The 19102-nt window shown below is 37.6% G+C and overlaps 1 protein-coding gene across 4 annotated transcripts in view; it reads right to left on the bottom strand.

The window, feature by feature from the left end:
* Window positions 1-19102, bottom strand: part of EDA (ectodysplasin A) — a 366072-nt gene that overhangs the window by 80966 nt on the left and 266004 nt on the right. For all 4 annotated transcript variants that reach the window (XM_044763714.2, XM_044763715.2, XM_044763716.2 and 1 more), the window contains exon 2: window positions 8698-8803. In XM_044763714.2, the coding sequence (XP_044619649.1) occupies window positions 8698-8803 (106 nt within the window). The remainder of the gene's footprint in view (window positions 1-8697; window positions 8804-19102) is intronic.

Here is a 19102-nt window from a genome sequence, read left to right as displayed (position 1 = left end):
TTATTGCAGCAATATTCATAATAGCCAAGATACGGTAACAACTTAAGTATTCGTTGACAGATGAATGGAAAAAGAAAATGTAACACACACACACACACACGCACACACACAGAGTATATGCATTGAGCCTCAAAAAAGAAGGAAGTCATGCCATTTATAACAACATAGTTGAACCTGGAAGATATTACCCTAAGTGAAATAAGTCAGACACAGAAAGACAAATATTGCTTGATATCACTTATATGTGGAATCTAAAAAAATTAAACTCACAGAAGCAGAGAGTAGAATGGTGGTTGCCAGGAGCTGGAGGGTAGGGGAAATGGGGAGATGTTGGTCAAGGGCACAAAGTTTCAGTTATGCAAGATGAATAAGTTCTGGAGATCTAATGCATATCATGGTGACTATAATCAATAATACTGTAGTCTTTACTTAAAATTTGCTAAGAGAGTAGATCTTAAGTGTTATCATCACAAAAAAGGTAAGTACGTGAGGTTCTATAGAAATGTTGATTAGCTTGATTGTGGTAATCATTTTACAAAGTATACGTATATCAAAATATCACATTGTATACCTTAAATATATACAATTTTTATTTGTTAATTATACCTCAATAAAGCTGGAATAAAATCCAATTTATAGTCTTTCCACAAATATATGGGCTTTCCCACCTTCTAATTAGCATAGGATGTTATAAAATTACTGCTAATGTACTTGTGTGATGGGTAGAAAAATGACATATCATGCATATTTTATTTTAAAAATTAAATTTTCTTTGTTTATTCTAAATTAGTAGTACAGGTAGATGTTAAAAAAATTCAAAAGATACAGAAGCATGGAAATTAAGTTTAGTTTCTCCCCACCCCAACCTCAAACACTCAGTTTTCTTCCCCAGAGCAACCACAGTTACCAGTTACAGATTTATCATAATTTATTTAATCATTTCCTAAATAATGGACATTTAGGTTATTTCCAATCCTCTGCTATTACAAATAGTACAGCAAAGAATATTGTTGTTGATAAATAATTTCCCTTGTGTGAGAATATCTAGAAGTAAAAGTGGAATTGCTGGTTCAGAGTATATGCATGTAGTGTTTGAAGATACTTGCCATATGATCTATTCTTAACATTTATCCTGTGCTTCCCCATTGCCTTTAGGATAGTTTCTATGCTCCATTAAACGGACTCTAAGGCCCTGCATGATTTGGCCCCTGTTGGCCAGTTCATTTATGAACACTTCCCCTTTAGAAATCTACACTAATCCTGCAAACTTCTTTTGGTTCCCCAAATGAGCCAAGCTCCCTTTTACTCTAAGCATTCCAACATGTATGGTCTCTATGCCTGGTTTACCCTTTTCCCAAATCTTCACTTGGCTAACTCTTGAGCGTCGGTCAGGTTGTAGCTCAGATATTACCCCCATTAGGAGACATTCCCTGATGTGTCCCATAGCACCCTATTATACCACTTACTATACTGTGTTGAAATCATCCAACTGTGAGTTTGATGAAGGTAGGGATGTATTTTGTTCACCACTGTGCCCCTAGTGTTCCAAACAGTGAACATTTATTCAACAACTAGTTTGTACTTAATAAACATTTATTGAATGAATGAATGAAAAAAAAGGAAGCTGTAGTAGTTCCTCACCTGTGAAACAGAAGAGGGCCTGCAGCTCTAGGAGTAAAATCTAGAGTAAGACAGGGTTGCATAAGTAATACACTAAAGAGCCAACAGGAACTTTCTGTCTCTGCATCTACATCTGCCTGTGATATTTTGAGGAACCATACAAAGGGAGCTAAGAGTTCACCACTTAGCCAACAGATTAACCTTCTTAGCCTTCACTTCTTGAAACCACACGCACACTCTTAATCCTTACTTATCCTCTTCATGGACACTAATGAAAAGGCTCATTTGACCATCCAAACTGAAACCCTGAGTATTTGATCAATCAGATATCATCCAAATGGCTAAACCTATCCTAGCTATTATCATTATAGTATAGAAATCAGGAATAGTTCGGAGCAAATTATAAGAGAATTGGAAGGAAACAATTAGACCATTTGTTCTAGTAGTTCAATATGTTTTTCATAACCTAATATATCTGAGGGATATGATATAATCTCATCAGTAATAGTACTATCTCACTATAGTTTTATTAATGGGGTACAGAGTGGTCAGAATTTCCAGGGGTGTGAAAAAACTCCTTAGATGATTTTGAATGTCTTACATCTGAGCAGAGAATCAATGATTCTAGGCTAACTTTTAAAAAAAAACTAAGATCAGAGAAGTGAAGTTAAGATTTGCCCAAGGTCATACTGATAGTATAACTACTAATGGCAGAGCTGGGAATAGAATCTTGGTCTCCTGGCTTAGAGTTCATCACATTTCCTAATGTTGAGAAACAAATAACTGGAAGCAATTTAAGATAGAGCGAGACAGACTAGAAGCACCTTTAGAGAACTTCAGGTCAGCTGGGCCTGTGACCTCCTTTAGGCAAGTAACATATTCCTCAAAGATCTCTTACCTTTACAGCATTTTTCTGTGGGAAGCAGGCATGTTAGCATTTTACCTTACATGATTCTGTATTGCTTATGTTTGTTACGATGAATATGTATTATTTTTGTAATTTTAAAAGTCTCATAAATATTTTTAAGCAGCCTAATCTGTAACTAGCCTCTACACCCAGTTCACTTTGGGGCTTAGGTACTGAGGGCAGGAGTTTGGTAGCTATACCACCTATAGAGCCTGGTACAATGTCTTACAAGTAATTGGTATTCTAAAAATGCTGGTTAACCAAGTGTCAGTGGTAAAAGCCTATTGAGATCAATTACTACAGGGCTAGTTCCATCAACGAAAACATAGCTTTAAAGGGCATTTTGAAGTATGAGCAAGCTAAGACATGTTAGCTTACTTAACATCTTATTTGATATAAAGCCAGTGTCCAGAGTGTTCTGCTGTGGGTACTTAAGCTGTTGGCTTCCATGACCAGCAGGCAACCTTGGGGACTCTACACCTGAAATCAACAATCCTCTTCAAGTCTACACACGTGGTAAACCTTCAAAAGGTTTACTTTTGTCTTGTGAACGAGGCCCTGAGACTCTCTATCAGCTCTAAAAATGATTTTAGTCTCTCTCATTTGATAATAGTACAGTGATGGCTCACTGAAAATCAATAAATACAAGAGCAATACCAGAATGAGGGCACTTCGTAATTCCAGCTAACATTTGTATAGGCAGAAAGTCTACTTCTTTGAGGCCATAGCCTTTCATGTTCATCTGTATCAATTTAATGGAGCTATGGTCTATTCTATAATTATTTTTAAGAAACAAAGGAAAAAGGATCTATTTCAATCTTATTTGTTTTTCCCCTTTACTCTTTTATAATACCAAAAAAGAATAGTAACTTTTTTTTATCTGTCCAAAAGTAAAGAAAACTACAAAGAGATATTGACAAAAAGGGACACACATACACAGCGAGCTAGACAGAAAAAGAGAGTGACATAGAACTGTACAGATGTGACCATTTGCTGTGATGAGTAGGCCACAGTTTGAGGCTTGAAGTCTTCTTCCTATGGGCTTGGATAGCATCAGTGAGCACAGAAAAGGACAATCTGGCTGAAAGAGAGTATCTTTGTAGAAATTATAATGGTCATCCATAAATTAATGAATATGAGTGCCTAAAATGTCTGGGGGACCATGCTATTATGTTCATTTTCTGGAGAGAACATAGTAATAACAGTTAATAATTTCTAAAGTATTTTTGCATACATTAACACTTTTGATCATTACAACAACTGTGTGAGGTAAGGAGGTCTAATTACTCCCATTTTACAGCTAAAGAAACTGAGGCTTAGAAGGATGTCACTCCTCCAAGGTCACATGGCTGGTAAGATGGCAGTGACATCAGGATTGGGATCCAGAAATTGCAACTGAGTCTGGGACCTTTTCTCTTACACTATGTTCATTTAATGAATGTTCATTTGTTAAATGAATGACCAAACAAACCAATCAGGGGAAATGCATGTTCATTTTTATTCTCTTACTAGGATAGAAAGATGGGGCAGGGAGGGCGGGTGTGGAAAGATTAATATTTTGATTGATTCCTGAAAATGCTCCTACAGGAAGACAACAGGTAGTTTTACAATAATATTTATAAAACATGGAAACTACCTCTGTGGGAATTCTAGATTCATGTTATCTGATTCTAAGACCTTATGACCCTCTAAATATATTCTACATTTCATTCTAACTAAAAAATAAAGTTCTACAGATTTCTGGAGTACCTTGCAAGAGATGACCAAGCAAGCCATCTAGAGCTATCATTACTTCAGAAACATATCATGAGGATAGGTCTCAGCAGGAAATCCTGGTACAGATTTCTGGAACTGTTGTGACTCACAACACCTACAATGAAGGGGTCATGCTTTCCTTGCAGAACAACCACCAAAAGGCCTCATATAATTAGCAAAAATGAACTTAAAACCTGTATCAAATATTTTGGCCAGCTCACAAAAAGAGCAGTAAATTTAAGGTAGAGATGTAGTAAAGAAAAAGACTTCACTCATTTTCTAAGAATTGAAGTCATAAAGTGCCAAGACTTATATTAAAGGGGAACTAACCCTGCGTTTGGAACTCCTGCTTCCTAGTCAATGTCTTCATTTATAGAGTAATTCAATTGGAGAAATTGAGATGAATCCAACCATTTCTTGAATGGTGGGTCAGAAAGATGGGACATGCTCTGGATATAGCCACTGACTTCTTTTAAGGCAAGATAGACTATGCCCATGTTATGCCTCTAATCAACTAGTTAAGAAGCCCAGTGTAAACAGGAAAATAGGCTTCTGTACCCTGATTTATTCCTGGTGAATCTATGCAGGCTCCTATGGATCACTACACGTCCCTTGCTTTTCCTAAGTGTGAGTGAACCATTCGTTGAATTTTTTTTTCTCCCACAAGGATTAGTGAAGATCATCAAGCTTAATATCTGTAGTTCCAAGATAGAAAATCTAGACACCTTCCCCTGATTTGTTTGTTCAGTCATTCATTTAACAAATACTTGAGTGTCTTCTGTGTACTGGTGTTGTGTAAGGTAAAACCCCAGGACCCACCTTCACTACTTTGCTTTTTTTTTTACCTGTTGCCTATAAATGTATCTGCTCCCTCATTAAACTGTAAGCTTCTCTGAGGGTCTTATTCATCTTTATACTTCTTCTGGTAGTGCCTAGAAGGCTTATTAAATAACAATAAAACAAAGTTTTGGGAACTGAAGTGAAATTAAAGGATAGTAACAAATCAAAAAAATTATACAAGGACCTAGAATTGATTTTCTTGCTCTCTTTTTAAACTTATCTCTATGTTTGACTTTTGAAAAATGTTTTCTTCCTGAAATCTCTGTCATGTTCTTAAATATTCAAGGTAAATGGCTTTTTCTTTGACACTTGTGATGCAAACCTGAGTTGGATAGCTACATTTTTATTATAATATATCAAGTAACTTGTGGATTTAGAATCAATACCTGATAGGTGTCTTTTTGGCCTTAATTCACCCCACTCTGATTTACCTATCCCATCCTACCTCTTACTCTGTTCAGATGGTTCATAGACTCACTTCTTCAACGAGAAGTTCTTCATTTTTATAAAACAGAGTCAGCTCATTGTCCTGAGACACAATGATACACAGTGTAGACTAATATATCCAGCTGCCCCTTTAATGTATATATACTTGGTCATCTAATAGGCACCTCAAACTTAGCATGACTAACTGAATTCCTGATTCCTTCTCTACACCTCTTTACCCTGCTCCTCCCCTGTATTTACCCATCTGAGAAATGGCAATTCTATTAGTCTAGTTCCTTAAGTTCAAAACTGTGAGGTCATCCATGGCTCTTCTCTGTCTCTCATACCCCTTATTTAATCAATCTGAAAATTCTGTCAGTTACTCCTTCAAAATCTATCCAGAATCTGACCACTTCTCACCACCCACACTGCCTCTATCCTGGTTTAAATCATCATCATCTCTTGCCTGGATTATTGTTATACACCCCCTAACAGGTCTTCCTGCTTCTGTCCTTTCTCCCTGCAGCACATTGTCAGATCTTGTCACTCCTGTGCTCAATATTCTTCACAGGTTCCCTATTTCACTCAGTGTAAAAGTCAGAGTCCTTACCTTGGCCAACAAGGCTCTAGATTGGACTTTGCTCTCTGATCTCATCTCCTTTTCTCTCTTGCTCACTTTGTTCCCAGACACACTGATCTTTTTGGAACATACCAAGCATTCTTCTGCTTTTACAGCATTTGTATTTACTGTTTCCTCTCTCCTCTCCCACCCCCAGATATTTGCATGGCTCACACCTTCATTTCATTCAGCTCTCTCCTCTAATAAGGAGGGACCTTCCCCGATCACTTTACAGCCCACCTTGTCACTTTCTCTCCTCTTATATTTTTCTCTACAACATTTATCACCCCCAATTTTGTTTATTGTCTGTCTCTTTACACTGGAAGTTAAGCTCTTTGAGGGCAATAAGAAAAATATTTATCGAAGGTCTACTATGTGCCAGACCCTTTTCTAGGCAATAGGGATGTAAAAGCAAACAAAATAGACAAACACTAATATCCTACGGCATTTCCATTCTAGTATTATATAAGCTTCTGTATTTTCTCAGCAAATATTTGAGGAATGTCTTGAATAAACATAGCAGATACTCAGCAGAGTAACAGAAATGGTTCAAAAGTAAAGGAGATTTGGGTTGACTTGTCACCCTTTAACTCATTGGAGTACCCACCACATCTAAAGAAATGGTTCTGTAGCCTCCCAGGTAAAAGGCTGGAAATGTAATCAAATTCAGGTCTCTCAGACATTCTATGCTCCTAACTTTAAGGGGTTTTTGGATTCCTCCCAGCTATACTGTTACAAGAAAAATATCTGGGATTGCATGAGAAATTAGGCATTGGCACAAAATGATTAGAATCTAGTGATTGACTAGAGTATCAGACCAGGAAGAAATTAGATAAGAAGTGCTAAAAATTAATGAGAGGCTTTGGCCTTGGCCAGAGAGAAAAACTTTTGTATCAAAACAGAATAAATACTGTAAGGAAGATCAGTAGCAGAGATATTGGTAGCCAGATCCAGATAAAGTGGTTTGGGAGAGAGAAGGAAGCTGCTTTCTTTAAGAGAAAAAGTTGGGAGACCAGATGAAGAGGTAAACTTTAGAAGCTATCAGACTTCCCACTTGGAGAGGAAGGAAAGACCATGCCCACTACAGAAGGTGATGTTGCTCTTACCACCTTTCTCCTCTCCTCCTTAGCAACCAGGGAATATGAAAGATTTGGTGGTACTGGGAGTAGCCTCAGGGGAAGAGTCAAAGGTGGAAAGACCTACATGTATCAAAGGGTGAAGCAATTAGGAGAGGAAAGACCATGGCCTTTCCAGGAAACTGGCTGCAAGCAATATGTGAATAACAGGTGCCTTTTACTTCACGGACCACATTTCCTAGGCTTGAACTTCGTCATCAATTGTATGCAAAGTGTCTGCTCTAGAGAACGGCCTCACTGGTTCAGTTCTCCATTCAAGGGCTCAATACTGCTGCCACCTCCATTGACTAGAATACCTCACTTATCTAATTTCTCTGACTCTCTCTCTTTTTTTAATTATAGGGTCCTTGTTTTGAGCTCTTTTTCAGACTTCATCCAGTTCTACTTCGTCTTGCCCCTACTGACAAAGTCCTGGCCCCATTTCTTCAATAGCTCATGCCTTCTGGAACTACTTCCATCACCGGCCCTCACTCACATTGACAAATGTCAGCCTAAAAATCTCATTCTCATCTTTATAAAGTCATATTGTTTTGAAACTCCCCAGACATATATCTTTGGCAGATGTAGCCAGACACATGCTGTCTTTGAGTCCAGATGGCTTTGCAGCAGCCCAGAGCTATGCATTCTACAAACTCCTGTGTCAAAGAGGTAGCATTCTGTCAATTGACAGAGTGATGTTGAAATAGAGAGATTCAAAGGCCCTTCCTAGGAGCTAGCTCAACATTTTGTTATGCTTCACAAAATGCATTGCTGGTTAACTCAAATCTGTTTCACCCTCAATAGAGATGGTTTTCATGGCACACCATAATCTAGATGAAGGCACACTCAACATCACCAACTTACATTTCAAACTCTAACAATTTGCCAAATACTAGGCTAGATTCTGGAGTTATACAAAGAGAAATGAATCCCTGCCCTCAAGAAACTTACAGATGAATTTTAGCAACTCTAGTTCATATTTGAGCATGGTAGTTGATACCAACATTGACATGATTATCATTGGAATTAATATATAATGTAAGCGCCACCATGGCACAACGCTGTCAATTCCAAGAATAGGCATGAATCCTCTTGGTGGCCTTAGTAGATGTGAGATGCCCCCAGGACAGTTGAGGTCCTTATAGAGGGTGATCTTGAGAGAAACTAATGTTACCATGGCTCTCAGACATACTGTGAAAGGACTGAAAGTATCTGGGATTGGAGGAGAGAGGATCCTCGTATAGCCAGTTCTTTTCTCAAAAGACTGATTGGTAGGCTAGTCTGGAAAAACCTTCTTCTGTGACCTTGGGTTTGTGGACAATATATGAGATGGTGAAGCACACTTGAGAAGGTAGTTCTCAGAAGGGGTCTCTCATTAACTGAGATGTGATAAGAGATCACCCAGGTAGACTTACCATCTGCTCCTTCACTGCTTTTGCTTCTTTTATTGCGGCGAACACGCCTACTTTCTTCTTCAGAATATGACTTCTCTTCAGGGAAGAAGAAATTCAGAAGGGCCATCTGTAAAAATAACAAGCAGATGAGTTAAAGGTTGACCCCAGTTAACCATAGCCAACATAAAAAACTAGTTTTCTGTAGACAGTCTACCTTCACCTTAAATTCAGTGTGTCTAAAGCCTGAGCCCATCTTCCCCTCCACTGTACAAATCCTTTTATTTTTGATACCATTATTATTCTAGTCATGTAGAAATAAAATTTTGGTTAATCTCTGAATCCCCTCTCTTCTGCCCTGAATACCTAACGAGTAATCCTTCAAATCTCATTTCTCCATAGAGTTCTGGGGTTCAGAGAGCCTAGTCATGGATTTCTAACTTCCCTCACATGCTACTGATGTCTGCCCAGAATTAAACTGAGTTTGCTACTCCCTCTTGGACTTCATTATTATACATCCATGATTTTTCCACATTCCTATTTGTGCTGAACTTTTGGTTTGTTCCCAGAATGCTGTACATGCAATTATGATTGGATGGTACCATTTATGTTAACGCTCTTCTGGGAGTTAGTCATAACAAAGCACACGATTATTCTCTCCCTCTCCTAGACTCCTACAGAACTCCTATGGTACCTGTGGTCTATAAGACTCATTTTGGTACTCGGTCCTCTACTGTTATGATGATCTCTCATAATAATATAAAATATTTCATATGTGAATGGGCCTGGATTCACTAATGATAAACACAGATTAAATATATACTCGCTGAATTGAATCATAATCTTTTCATTAAGAGTGCTTCTTTGTGGTTAAAAATATGTAGCTTGAGGTAAACAGTGGACAGAGTAGTAGAAGTGAGTGATTCTAATCTCAACTCTGCCACTTGTAGCTGTGTAACCTTGGGCAAGTTACTCAAGCTTTAATTTCCTCATCTGTAAATAGGGATAATTATAGTACTTTGCTCATAAAGTAGTCGTAGGGTTACATAGTATCCAGCATGTAATATGCACTCAATAAATGTTAGCTATTACTATGATTAAGATTCATCTTCAAAATAGACTGGTTAGATAGTTTGGGGGTTAAAAAAGAAGACATAAATCCAGATTTTCATCCTAGCGTTAGTTCAAAAAATAAACAATCCAGAATCCTCATGTCTGCTGCATCTCTGATTAATTGGAAAAAACATGGGTAGGACTCAAGAAAACTTCAACATTCTATACAAATTTTCTTCAAAATCCTGTGATTTACTGTTTACATAGAACAAGTATACCTAACAACCTTAATGTTCAAGATTAGCATCTTGCAGAATATATTCATGTATTAAATATAAAATTAATAAATGAATGTATAGGTAATCTCCAACTTGCCATAGGGTTATATTTAAAAAAATTTAGCTTGAACCATATGAAACTGCCATTTTTGTATGACAAAAATGGTTGAATATCAGTAGTTTCCCATGGTTCAACTTAGCAGTACTTTTGAGTCACTTGACTGGAATGTAAAATGCATTTTCCTATAGAATAAACAATAAAGTCTGGCTAAGTTTCCAGATAAAGCCTATAGAAAGTTACCCAACCCTCAATATAAGTAAGCTACATACTACTAATAATATAAACCCAAACTGCTATTTATAATAAGATCTCAATCATTTGCAACTCTGCAAGAACAAGTCATTCTGGATAGAAGAGTTTTCTTGATAACTTTGAGCACTGAAACTTACTTCAGCTATTTTGGACAGAAATTAGTCTGCAGTATATGATTTAATTCAGGGCTTACTGAATATGTAGAAGACTATTTGCCCGTACATTAAATGGCCCCAGTCCATTATGGTTTTGACAGTTTTTTTAAAAAATTACAATTACATTACAAAGCCGTATACGCTTTGTTAGAGAGAAGCATAAAGTTCTCTGGGAGCAAGAGTGAAAGCACCTAATACAGACTGGAAGTAGACATGTCTTGGAGGAGGTCCAACCTCCGTGAGTCCTGAAGGATGTCAAGGATTTAGTGATGAATGGGAAACCAAAAAGAAATTCCAAGCAAAGGGAGCATTGTGTTTAAAGGTTCAGAGGAAAGAGAAAGAATAGCAGTTTTTGGAAATACAAGTAGCTTAGAATAAGTGGTAGGAGGTTGGGATGAATGGGAAGGAATAAGCCAAGAGACATTAAATAAGGGCTAGATGATGTTAAGGAATTTAGACTTTATCCTACAGCAGGGGGATCCTCTGAAGGACTTTTTCCCTTTGTAAATTTTTGTACCTTATGAAAATTTGAGCTACAATTTATATAAAGTAAAATGGACACATTTTAAGCATACAGTTTGAAGAGTTTTGAAAAAATGTACACACCTTAGTAACCACCACTCAAATCAAGATATAGAACATATCCGTCACCCCAGAATTTTCCCTTTTGCCCCTTCCAGTCATTCTTCAGTGCTACCTCCCACCCTAGGCAACCACTGTTCTGATTTCTATCACTGATATTCTGATTCCACCAGATGATTTCTATCATCTGATTTCTATTAGTTTTTCCCATTCTAGAATTTCACAGAAATGGAATCATACAATATGACTGTATGATTTTTGTGTGTTGTTTCTTTCATTCAACATAATGTCTGTGAGATTCATCCATGTTGTTATGGGTATCAGTAATTCATTCCTTTTTATTGCTGAATAGTATTTTATTGTATGGATATACCACAATTTTTTAATGCATTCACCTGTTGAGGGACATTTGGGTTATTTCCAGATTGGGGCTATTATGAATAAAGCTGATATGAACATTCATATATGAGTCTTTTTGGGGATGTATGTTTTCATTTTCTTGGGTGAACACCTAGGAGAGGAACCTCCGGGTTATATGGTAAGTATTTGTTGTAAGGAACTGCCAAATTATTTCCAGAGTGAGCGTACCATTTTATACTCCCGCCAGCAATGTATGAGAGTTCCAGTGTCTTCACTACACTTGGTTGTCAGTTTTTAATTTCAGCCATTCTTGTGGATGTGAAGCAGTGTTTCACTGTCGTTGGTTTTTGAGTTCTTAAACTTCTTTTTAATGCTTTTTTGTCTCTTACCCTGCTGTCAACTATCAGATTTCATTTCACCTACTTGTAACATCCTTTCCAGTCCCTCCAAATTTGTTGTTTATAATCTGCTATAGGCTTGAAATCTTATTAAAACTAATTAGAATCATGTACAAACAGAATAAATAAGCAGTTAGTGTGTTTCTGAATGGCTTTTCCAGTGAATAAGATGCACAGTCTCTGGCAGCTTAGAGGCCATTTGCTTACTGCTCGATACCTGGCTGTGGTCTTGATAGGTGAATTTGTCAGATAATTACATTTTACAAGGCTATGTTATTACAGCATAGTGCTGTTTTTAGGGGAAAGGAATTTTGAAGTCCAAATGGAGGACCTCCTTACTATCGCCAACTACAATTCCAGAATTTCCTTCAAACTTGGTGTTCCCTCAGGGGCTCGGCTCTTATGGATGTTCTGGCAGGGCCTCCAGCACCTTCTTGTGTCCTGGTGGCAGCAGTAGTAGTACCCGCTCACGTATTATTCCAAAGGGTCTGATGGGAACTTGTGAGGCTCAAGCTCCCAGAGGAGGAGGTCTAAGGGAAAAACAAACTCCTGCAGACAGCAGAAACAACTCCATCTTCCATGGGTAGTAGGAATAGCTTAAAGTCCCTTAAGAGAGGCTATTGATGAATATGGGACATTCATAAGTCAAATGTTCATTAGAAGGGGACTGCCTGTGTATGAAAATGCTTTGAACATAGTTTCTATTTTCTCAATAAAAAACAGAAGAAAACAACACAAAACACTGCCCTTATTTGAGTTTCAATTAGAGGTAGGAGGGAAAACTATCCTCTGTATACTGTAATGGTAAAGACAAAAATCAGTGATTGCTTGTATAAAAAGTCTGGAATTCTAGCTTGAGTTTTGAATTCATTAGCACGGCCTCCATAGGCAAGTTGCAGAATATAAACAAAACAGGCTTCTCTCTTCGAATATTGTTTTCCTATTGCACAAGGGAGGAGGCATCAGGAATGTTGGCCACAGCCAGCATTTTGCTAGAGGGAAAAAAAAATCTAATTCTTTACACTTTATTAACTGATTACACCCTTGTTTCCTATGGTAAAAAGCACCTGCAGAATACAGGGATCTCAGCTGGAAACAATTCATTAACAGTGAGGCATGAGGAATACATCCATTATTGCTAGGGAGTCTCCAGATATTGTTACAAACGAGTATCTAAACCCACAAAATTATTAGCCACTTTTTTTCTTTTTACCATGACATAGAATAAATACAATTCATTTTATATTTCATGACTAATGTATTTTATTGTATTAGATGATCCATAGGAAATTTCTAATAAGCTTCTTGAGGGTAGGGGCCGCATTTTATCCATTTTTGTATACCTAGTGCCTAACTCTGAGCCTGGCAAACATAGTAGGCCCCTAATAAATATCTATCTGTTGAAAGAATAATAGGACTATCAGTAATCCATTCCTTAAAGCTAGGATTTTATTAGACCCTAATTGGACCTCATTTCTTAGGATCAACCATAGAGAGGTAGACTAAGGACTCATTATAGTACTGGCAGTAATCAAATCAAAGGCATCTTAAGAGTGAGAGACTCTGTAGGTCAGTGGCTCTCAAACTTTGGTTTGCACCAGAATCACTAGACCTGAGCGTTAAAACATAGAATCTTGGGCCTTCTCTTCCCCAAATTTAGATTGAGTAGGCTGAGGTGGGAATCCTTGAATCTGAATTTTCAACTTGCTCACTATAGGATTCTGATGCAAGTAGTCCTTGAACTACATTTTGAGAAACTGCTGCATTGTTCATTCTTCAACTAGTTGACTTTCTGGAGACTAAAAAGGCTAAATCCTCTTCTGCCACTGGTAAAATAGGACTCTCATGTAGATAATGTTTTTCACCTTTCATTCCTAGAGTTAATCTGTTTATATAAATTGGTACTTCATCTCTCTCAAGAGGAGGCAGGTATCTACCAGGCTTTCTAAGACTGGCAAATCACCATTTTTTAAAGAAGATTTCTCTTTCAATGTTCTTGAATAAATCTATTTTTCTTATTACAACCACTGCCATCACTAGCACCACCCATCAGCAATCAGCTTGCACCTTCAAATAAAATACAATAAAATGAATAAAATAATTTATACCTTGAGATATTTAACAAAATCTCCAAGTGATTCCACCATAGCACCATTCTAGCTCACATAGACTTAAGCAGCCAGTACCAATGAGTGAAGTAGGGTTGCCCAAACCAGTTTGATGGATATGTCATAGATATAAGAAGCTGACATTGAACACACTTCCAATCTTATAAGAACCCTTAACTCAACATGCTCTGATTTTCAACAAACGGTCTGGAGAAGGTCACTCGGGGTGTTGTTGCCTGCTGAGCAAACCCTGATTACTTATCATATGGAGGGCACTGAACTAGACACGATCTTTAACATACACAGAGAAACAACATGCAAGTAATCCTTGCTTTGCAATTCAACGAATGGTAACAGTACATAACAGGAGGTAGTAAGGCTTGAAAAGCAGTGTGACAAGACAGGAAGCACAATATGTGCTGGTTGCTGAATAAAGTGTGCCAGCTCCTGAGAGCAAGCAAACAAGAATACTCAACAGAGCATCTTATGGGAGCTGCCATGAGCAGGGTAGGGGTAGAGGTGGCAGAAATCAGGCCAAAGGCCAAAGGAAAGTGGCACCTTGGTGTGAGTGCCAGGGATTGCTATCCCCTGTTGTAAATATGTCTGATGACAAGTGAATTTATGTATTAAAGCTAAACATGGAAGCTAAACACAACCAACATTTTTCACATAGAGCTAAAAGCAGTTACTGAATTCTGCTCCCTAGATAGTTTGATTTAGAAATCGCTGCTCAACAATGCAAGTGACTGCAAAGTAGAAAGAAAAATAAAAAAGAACAGTATCTTTGAAGTCATTACCATAGTGGGGCATCAGCAAGAAATTATACTACAGACCAGTTCAATCTCTGGCTTTTCTTACTTCCCATTTTTGGGCTGTATGGATTACCTAACACATATCAAATAATAATTTATATATCTTTAATATTAATTTTTATTCCCCCATTGGTAGTAAGCTCCTCAAAGGTAGCTTTATTTGTACGTTCAGAATCCGTGTGGACTTGTCCTCTGGGCAAGGTTAAATTTGCTTAAGATGCACATCAAGGGTGAAAGATGAGTTATTTTAAACATACAGCTTCTAACGCAAAGGGGGGAAATGCTCTCATGCTCTGATCATCTGTTTCCTATGTTTGATTCTATTCCTAACATACAGATCAGAGCTGGAAAAATAGAAGCTGACTGAACTGATTCGCATTAATGGATAATGCAAGTTGTGTCCAGCTTTTGTATGACTTTGAAATTCACATCCATCACAGATGTCACGTCTACCTCGTTGAACCGTTTTATTGTCAGAGTTGGAGTCAGGCTTAATGTAAAATGGCAAGAGAGGACCACCACTACTGAGATTCTGGAAGTCAGCTGGTCTATGAGCATTAAAATAGTGTTCATTGCTGACATGTGCAGAGATGCAATGACAGAAGGATACTCAAGCATCTTTGGTATGGTGAGTTTTATGGCATAACCATAAGCAGAGGTGGCATAAGAAATACTCTAAAAGATGTGCGAAAGTATAGCTTCAAATAACATGATGTAGTTGTGGGCTGTTTGGGAAAACAGCAGCAGAGACCAGCTTGAAATGCAACAATAAGGAATTTGGAAACTCTTTTTGAGCAAAGGCTTTTAGCTGATCCCAAGTTGAACACAGAAATACAGACAGTGATGGGCTCTACAAACAGCAGCTGCAGCCAGCCACAAATCAAAAAGCAGTTTGTATGTATGTCACAGAGAAAGGACTTCTGGTTGAAGGTTTAGTCTTTGCTCCCTACAAGTATGGGTGAAATCACTAGTGACATCTTTGAATAGGAAGGGCAGCAATATATACTGGATGTCACTGCCTTCCCTTGGGAGTATCTGCTTACTTAATTTGTAATTCCTCACACTTCTATACTGAAAGCTACTTTGACACATAAGAAGAAAAATACACACTTCCACTTGTAATACTTGGAAATCACTAAAGGCTATAATTTGTGAATAGAATCAGTTTATAAATTAGAATGTACCTATAGAACTTACAGAAGCACCAGGATAAAACCATCCCAGCCAATCCTGAGTTCTGGATTCAGAAAATATCAGCACAAATACATCCTCTTAATTATGAATTCTTAAATGGCTCTTGAACAATTTTATAACGATGTTGCAGTTTACCTTTACAAAGCTGGACAAATGCAGGTTAGAGTGGCATTAAGACCAAAATGAGATCGCCCGTGCAATCCATTTAGTATATACTTTTTCCCTTGTCTAAAATTTCACTATCATTAGCAGTCTATGAAATCCATTCTGGTTCCCAATAGAAACCTAAACCACATAAACTACCTCTAAGCCATATTTGACCACAACATTCAACATCAAAAATGGGGAAGAGTAAAAGGGAGGTAGCTAGTGAAAAGAGAGTTGCAAGTCAGAATTTGAGGGGGAGGGGAATAGGACACAGGTAAGAAGCAAATTTAAACAGATGGCTATTGATTCTAAGAGGGCAAAAGTGTTCTAAATATCTTAGAAAAATTAAGCAGTGGGAAGGAGTTTAGGGAAAGATGAGTCATTCAGTTTAAGGTGATGTTGAAATACGTTGTAGACAAAAGTCCAACTATTATAACTAGGGCTCAGATGATGAAAGAAAGGCTATGTAACTAATGGTCCAAATATATCCATGGAGTTGGGTGGATAACAAGGATACAAACTTAGTGCGTGCATGGCCAGTGGACCATGAACCCAGGACTGGCTCACAGGAATGTGAGTATAGAAAGTGAATCTCAGAGATTAGTCCAAAGGGGACGGTCAGGAAGGACAGGGTGTAAGTACAGTAAATTGAATTCAAAGGAGAGTCCAAGATAAAAGTATCTTAGGGGCAGGGAGGTTAATCAGTGGTGATATAATCAGCAGAGATTCAGCCTACAATCGATGCCTGTGAAACACAAACCTGAGGATTGGGAAAAAACAGTAAAGGGCCTGGGATACAAATTCAGATCTTTAAATACTGTAAAACTAGAATCACCAATGGTAGAAAAGGACTAGTGAGGAAAACTGTGAGGCCAGGAAGACCATTTCACTGTGAGATTAGATAAAGTTGCAATGCTCTCCTTAAATAGCTTGGCATTTTAGTGTCGGTTGTATCCAAGTGTGGCCAGGACCTCCCTTGAGGTAAATAAAAAACAATTGGTTATGTGACATCATGGTAGACCGATACCGTTTCAGTAACTAAAACTGAGAGAAATTTTTTTCAATGACTGTTGATTAGAATCCAGCAGAGGGTGTTTCTATGGAAATCTTCTTTTCTCAGAGGAAAATTCCTGACTCTTGCTTATGACCATGACAGTGAGTGAAGAAAGCCTCACGCTGAGTATTGTCTCATAAATCTTTTCCACTGCATCTCAACAGAGCTACCCACTCAAAAAGAAATTAGGATAAAATATAAAGAAATGAAATGAAGTATAGCAAAATACTCTATTCATTAGAGTCAATTTTATGCATATCCATTGTTTGATTGTTACTTTAGGGAACTAAAGCCATCTTGCCATGGAGCAATAGAGAATAAGATTTTATTGCTGTCTACTATTCTCTTTCACAGAGCTTTAACACTAATGAATTCTCTAATTTATCCTAATGGGTAAACGATGTAGGTTTGTCCATTTTATAGCTTATTGCTCCTAATTACAAATAGTTTCCCAAAAAAATCACAAAAAGCTTATAAACTTGAAAATTTGACAAGTATGTAGACATCTGGATCAAGGTGGCTGACTAAACAAACAATTTTAGCTCCTCTCTCTCCCAAGATCCCATTAAACAACTAAAAAAAGACACAAGGAAGAGAATAATTAAGGGAATAAGCAAAAAAGAGGTTTCAACATCTTTCTGAAAGACAGAAAGTGTATGGGATGCTGACCGATAAAGAAGGGCAGAGAAAGTGACAGAGGGGGGCTTACAAGCTGGGAGGATGCTAGTTTGCCCTGTAGGCGGACCCCAGAGAAGTTTGAAACTTGGAAATGCCAGGTAAGGGAGAGAGTGAGAATGAAATGTGAGAAATCCACTGAAAGCCTGTGTATTGAATAATCATCTCCTGTCCTTATTTATAGAACTCCTAGTATTTAAGCATTTATCCCCAAGGCAAAAAAAAAAAAAAAAATCAGAAGGTTCTTCTCTAAAGAGATTAAGTCATCTAAAAGGAATTGAAGTAGCTAATGTGGGCATTAGTGTCCCAGAGCAAAGACATCTCCATTCTGGAATTTAGAGGTCCCCCAGCATAATGGTTCTATGTACATGGGTGGGGCTTACAGGCCTCATATATGGGGTAGCCAGCCGTTTTGCTCAACCTCTAGACACATCATAAAATTTCAGAACATCAAAGATAAAACAAAAATCCTAAAATCTCCCAGAGAGGGAAAATATTAACAGTTAAAGGAACAAGAATTGGAATAGGTTGATCATCTCATCAGCAACACTGGGTGTGTGAAAGAATAATAGAGAAATGCCTTCAAAATTCTAAGGGAAAATTATTTTGAACCTATAGTTTTATTCCTAGCCAACTATACATTGAGCTTGATAGTGAAAAAAAAGACATTTCCAGATGGCAAAGACTCAAAGTTCACCTCTCACCCCTTTCCTAGGAAGTTATTTAGGAATATACTCCAGCAAAACGAGGGAGTAAAGAAAGACAGAGGTACACACTGGGTTCTGGAAAGAAGGGACCTAAAACCAGAGACTAATAAAAGTAAGTCCAAGGATGACAGCTACACAACAGTCAAAAGGAGCATTCAGTCTGGATGGATTCAAGGAGGGCTCCAGAAGACAGGCCTCCAAAAAAAAAAAAGAGAAGGAGCGGGGCTCAAGATTTTATCCACCCTTAAGAAATTAGAGAAACTATGGATACTGCAGACAATGCAAGAAAAAAAAAATAAAGGCAATTAGAAAATCCAGAAAAAACAAAACGTTGTACAAATTAAGAAATGTTAACGCTCTCATGACACTTGATAGAAGAGAGAAAAATTTCAAATAGCCACATTAATATAAACACTGCATACTGATTTCAGCTTTCATAAATAACCAAGACACAAAAGCACAGGATACTTAATTATAAAGAAAGAGCAAAACATAAATGTTATCCCTCTTGGCAATGTGAAAAGACAAATGACAAGACAGGTAGAAGAGATGAGAGATAAAGAGAAGAACAGGGAACTAATGGCCTCATCTTA

The sequence above is a fragment of the Equus asinus genome, chromosome X (genome assembly GCF_041296235.1).
Source record: "Equus asinus isolate D_3611 breed Donkey chromosome X, EquAss-T2T_v2, whole genome shotgun sequence".
NCBI lineage: Eukaryota > Metazoa > Chordata > Mammalia > Perissodactyla > Equidae > Equus > Equus asinus.
Note: the sequence above shows the minus strand (reverse complement) of the source record. Positions and strands in the feature narration are given on the sequence as shown.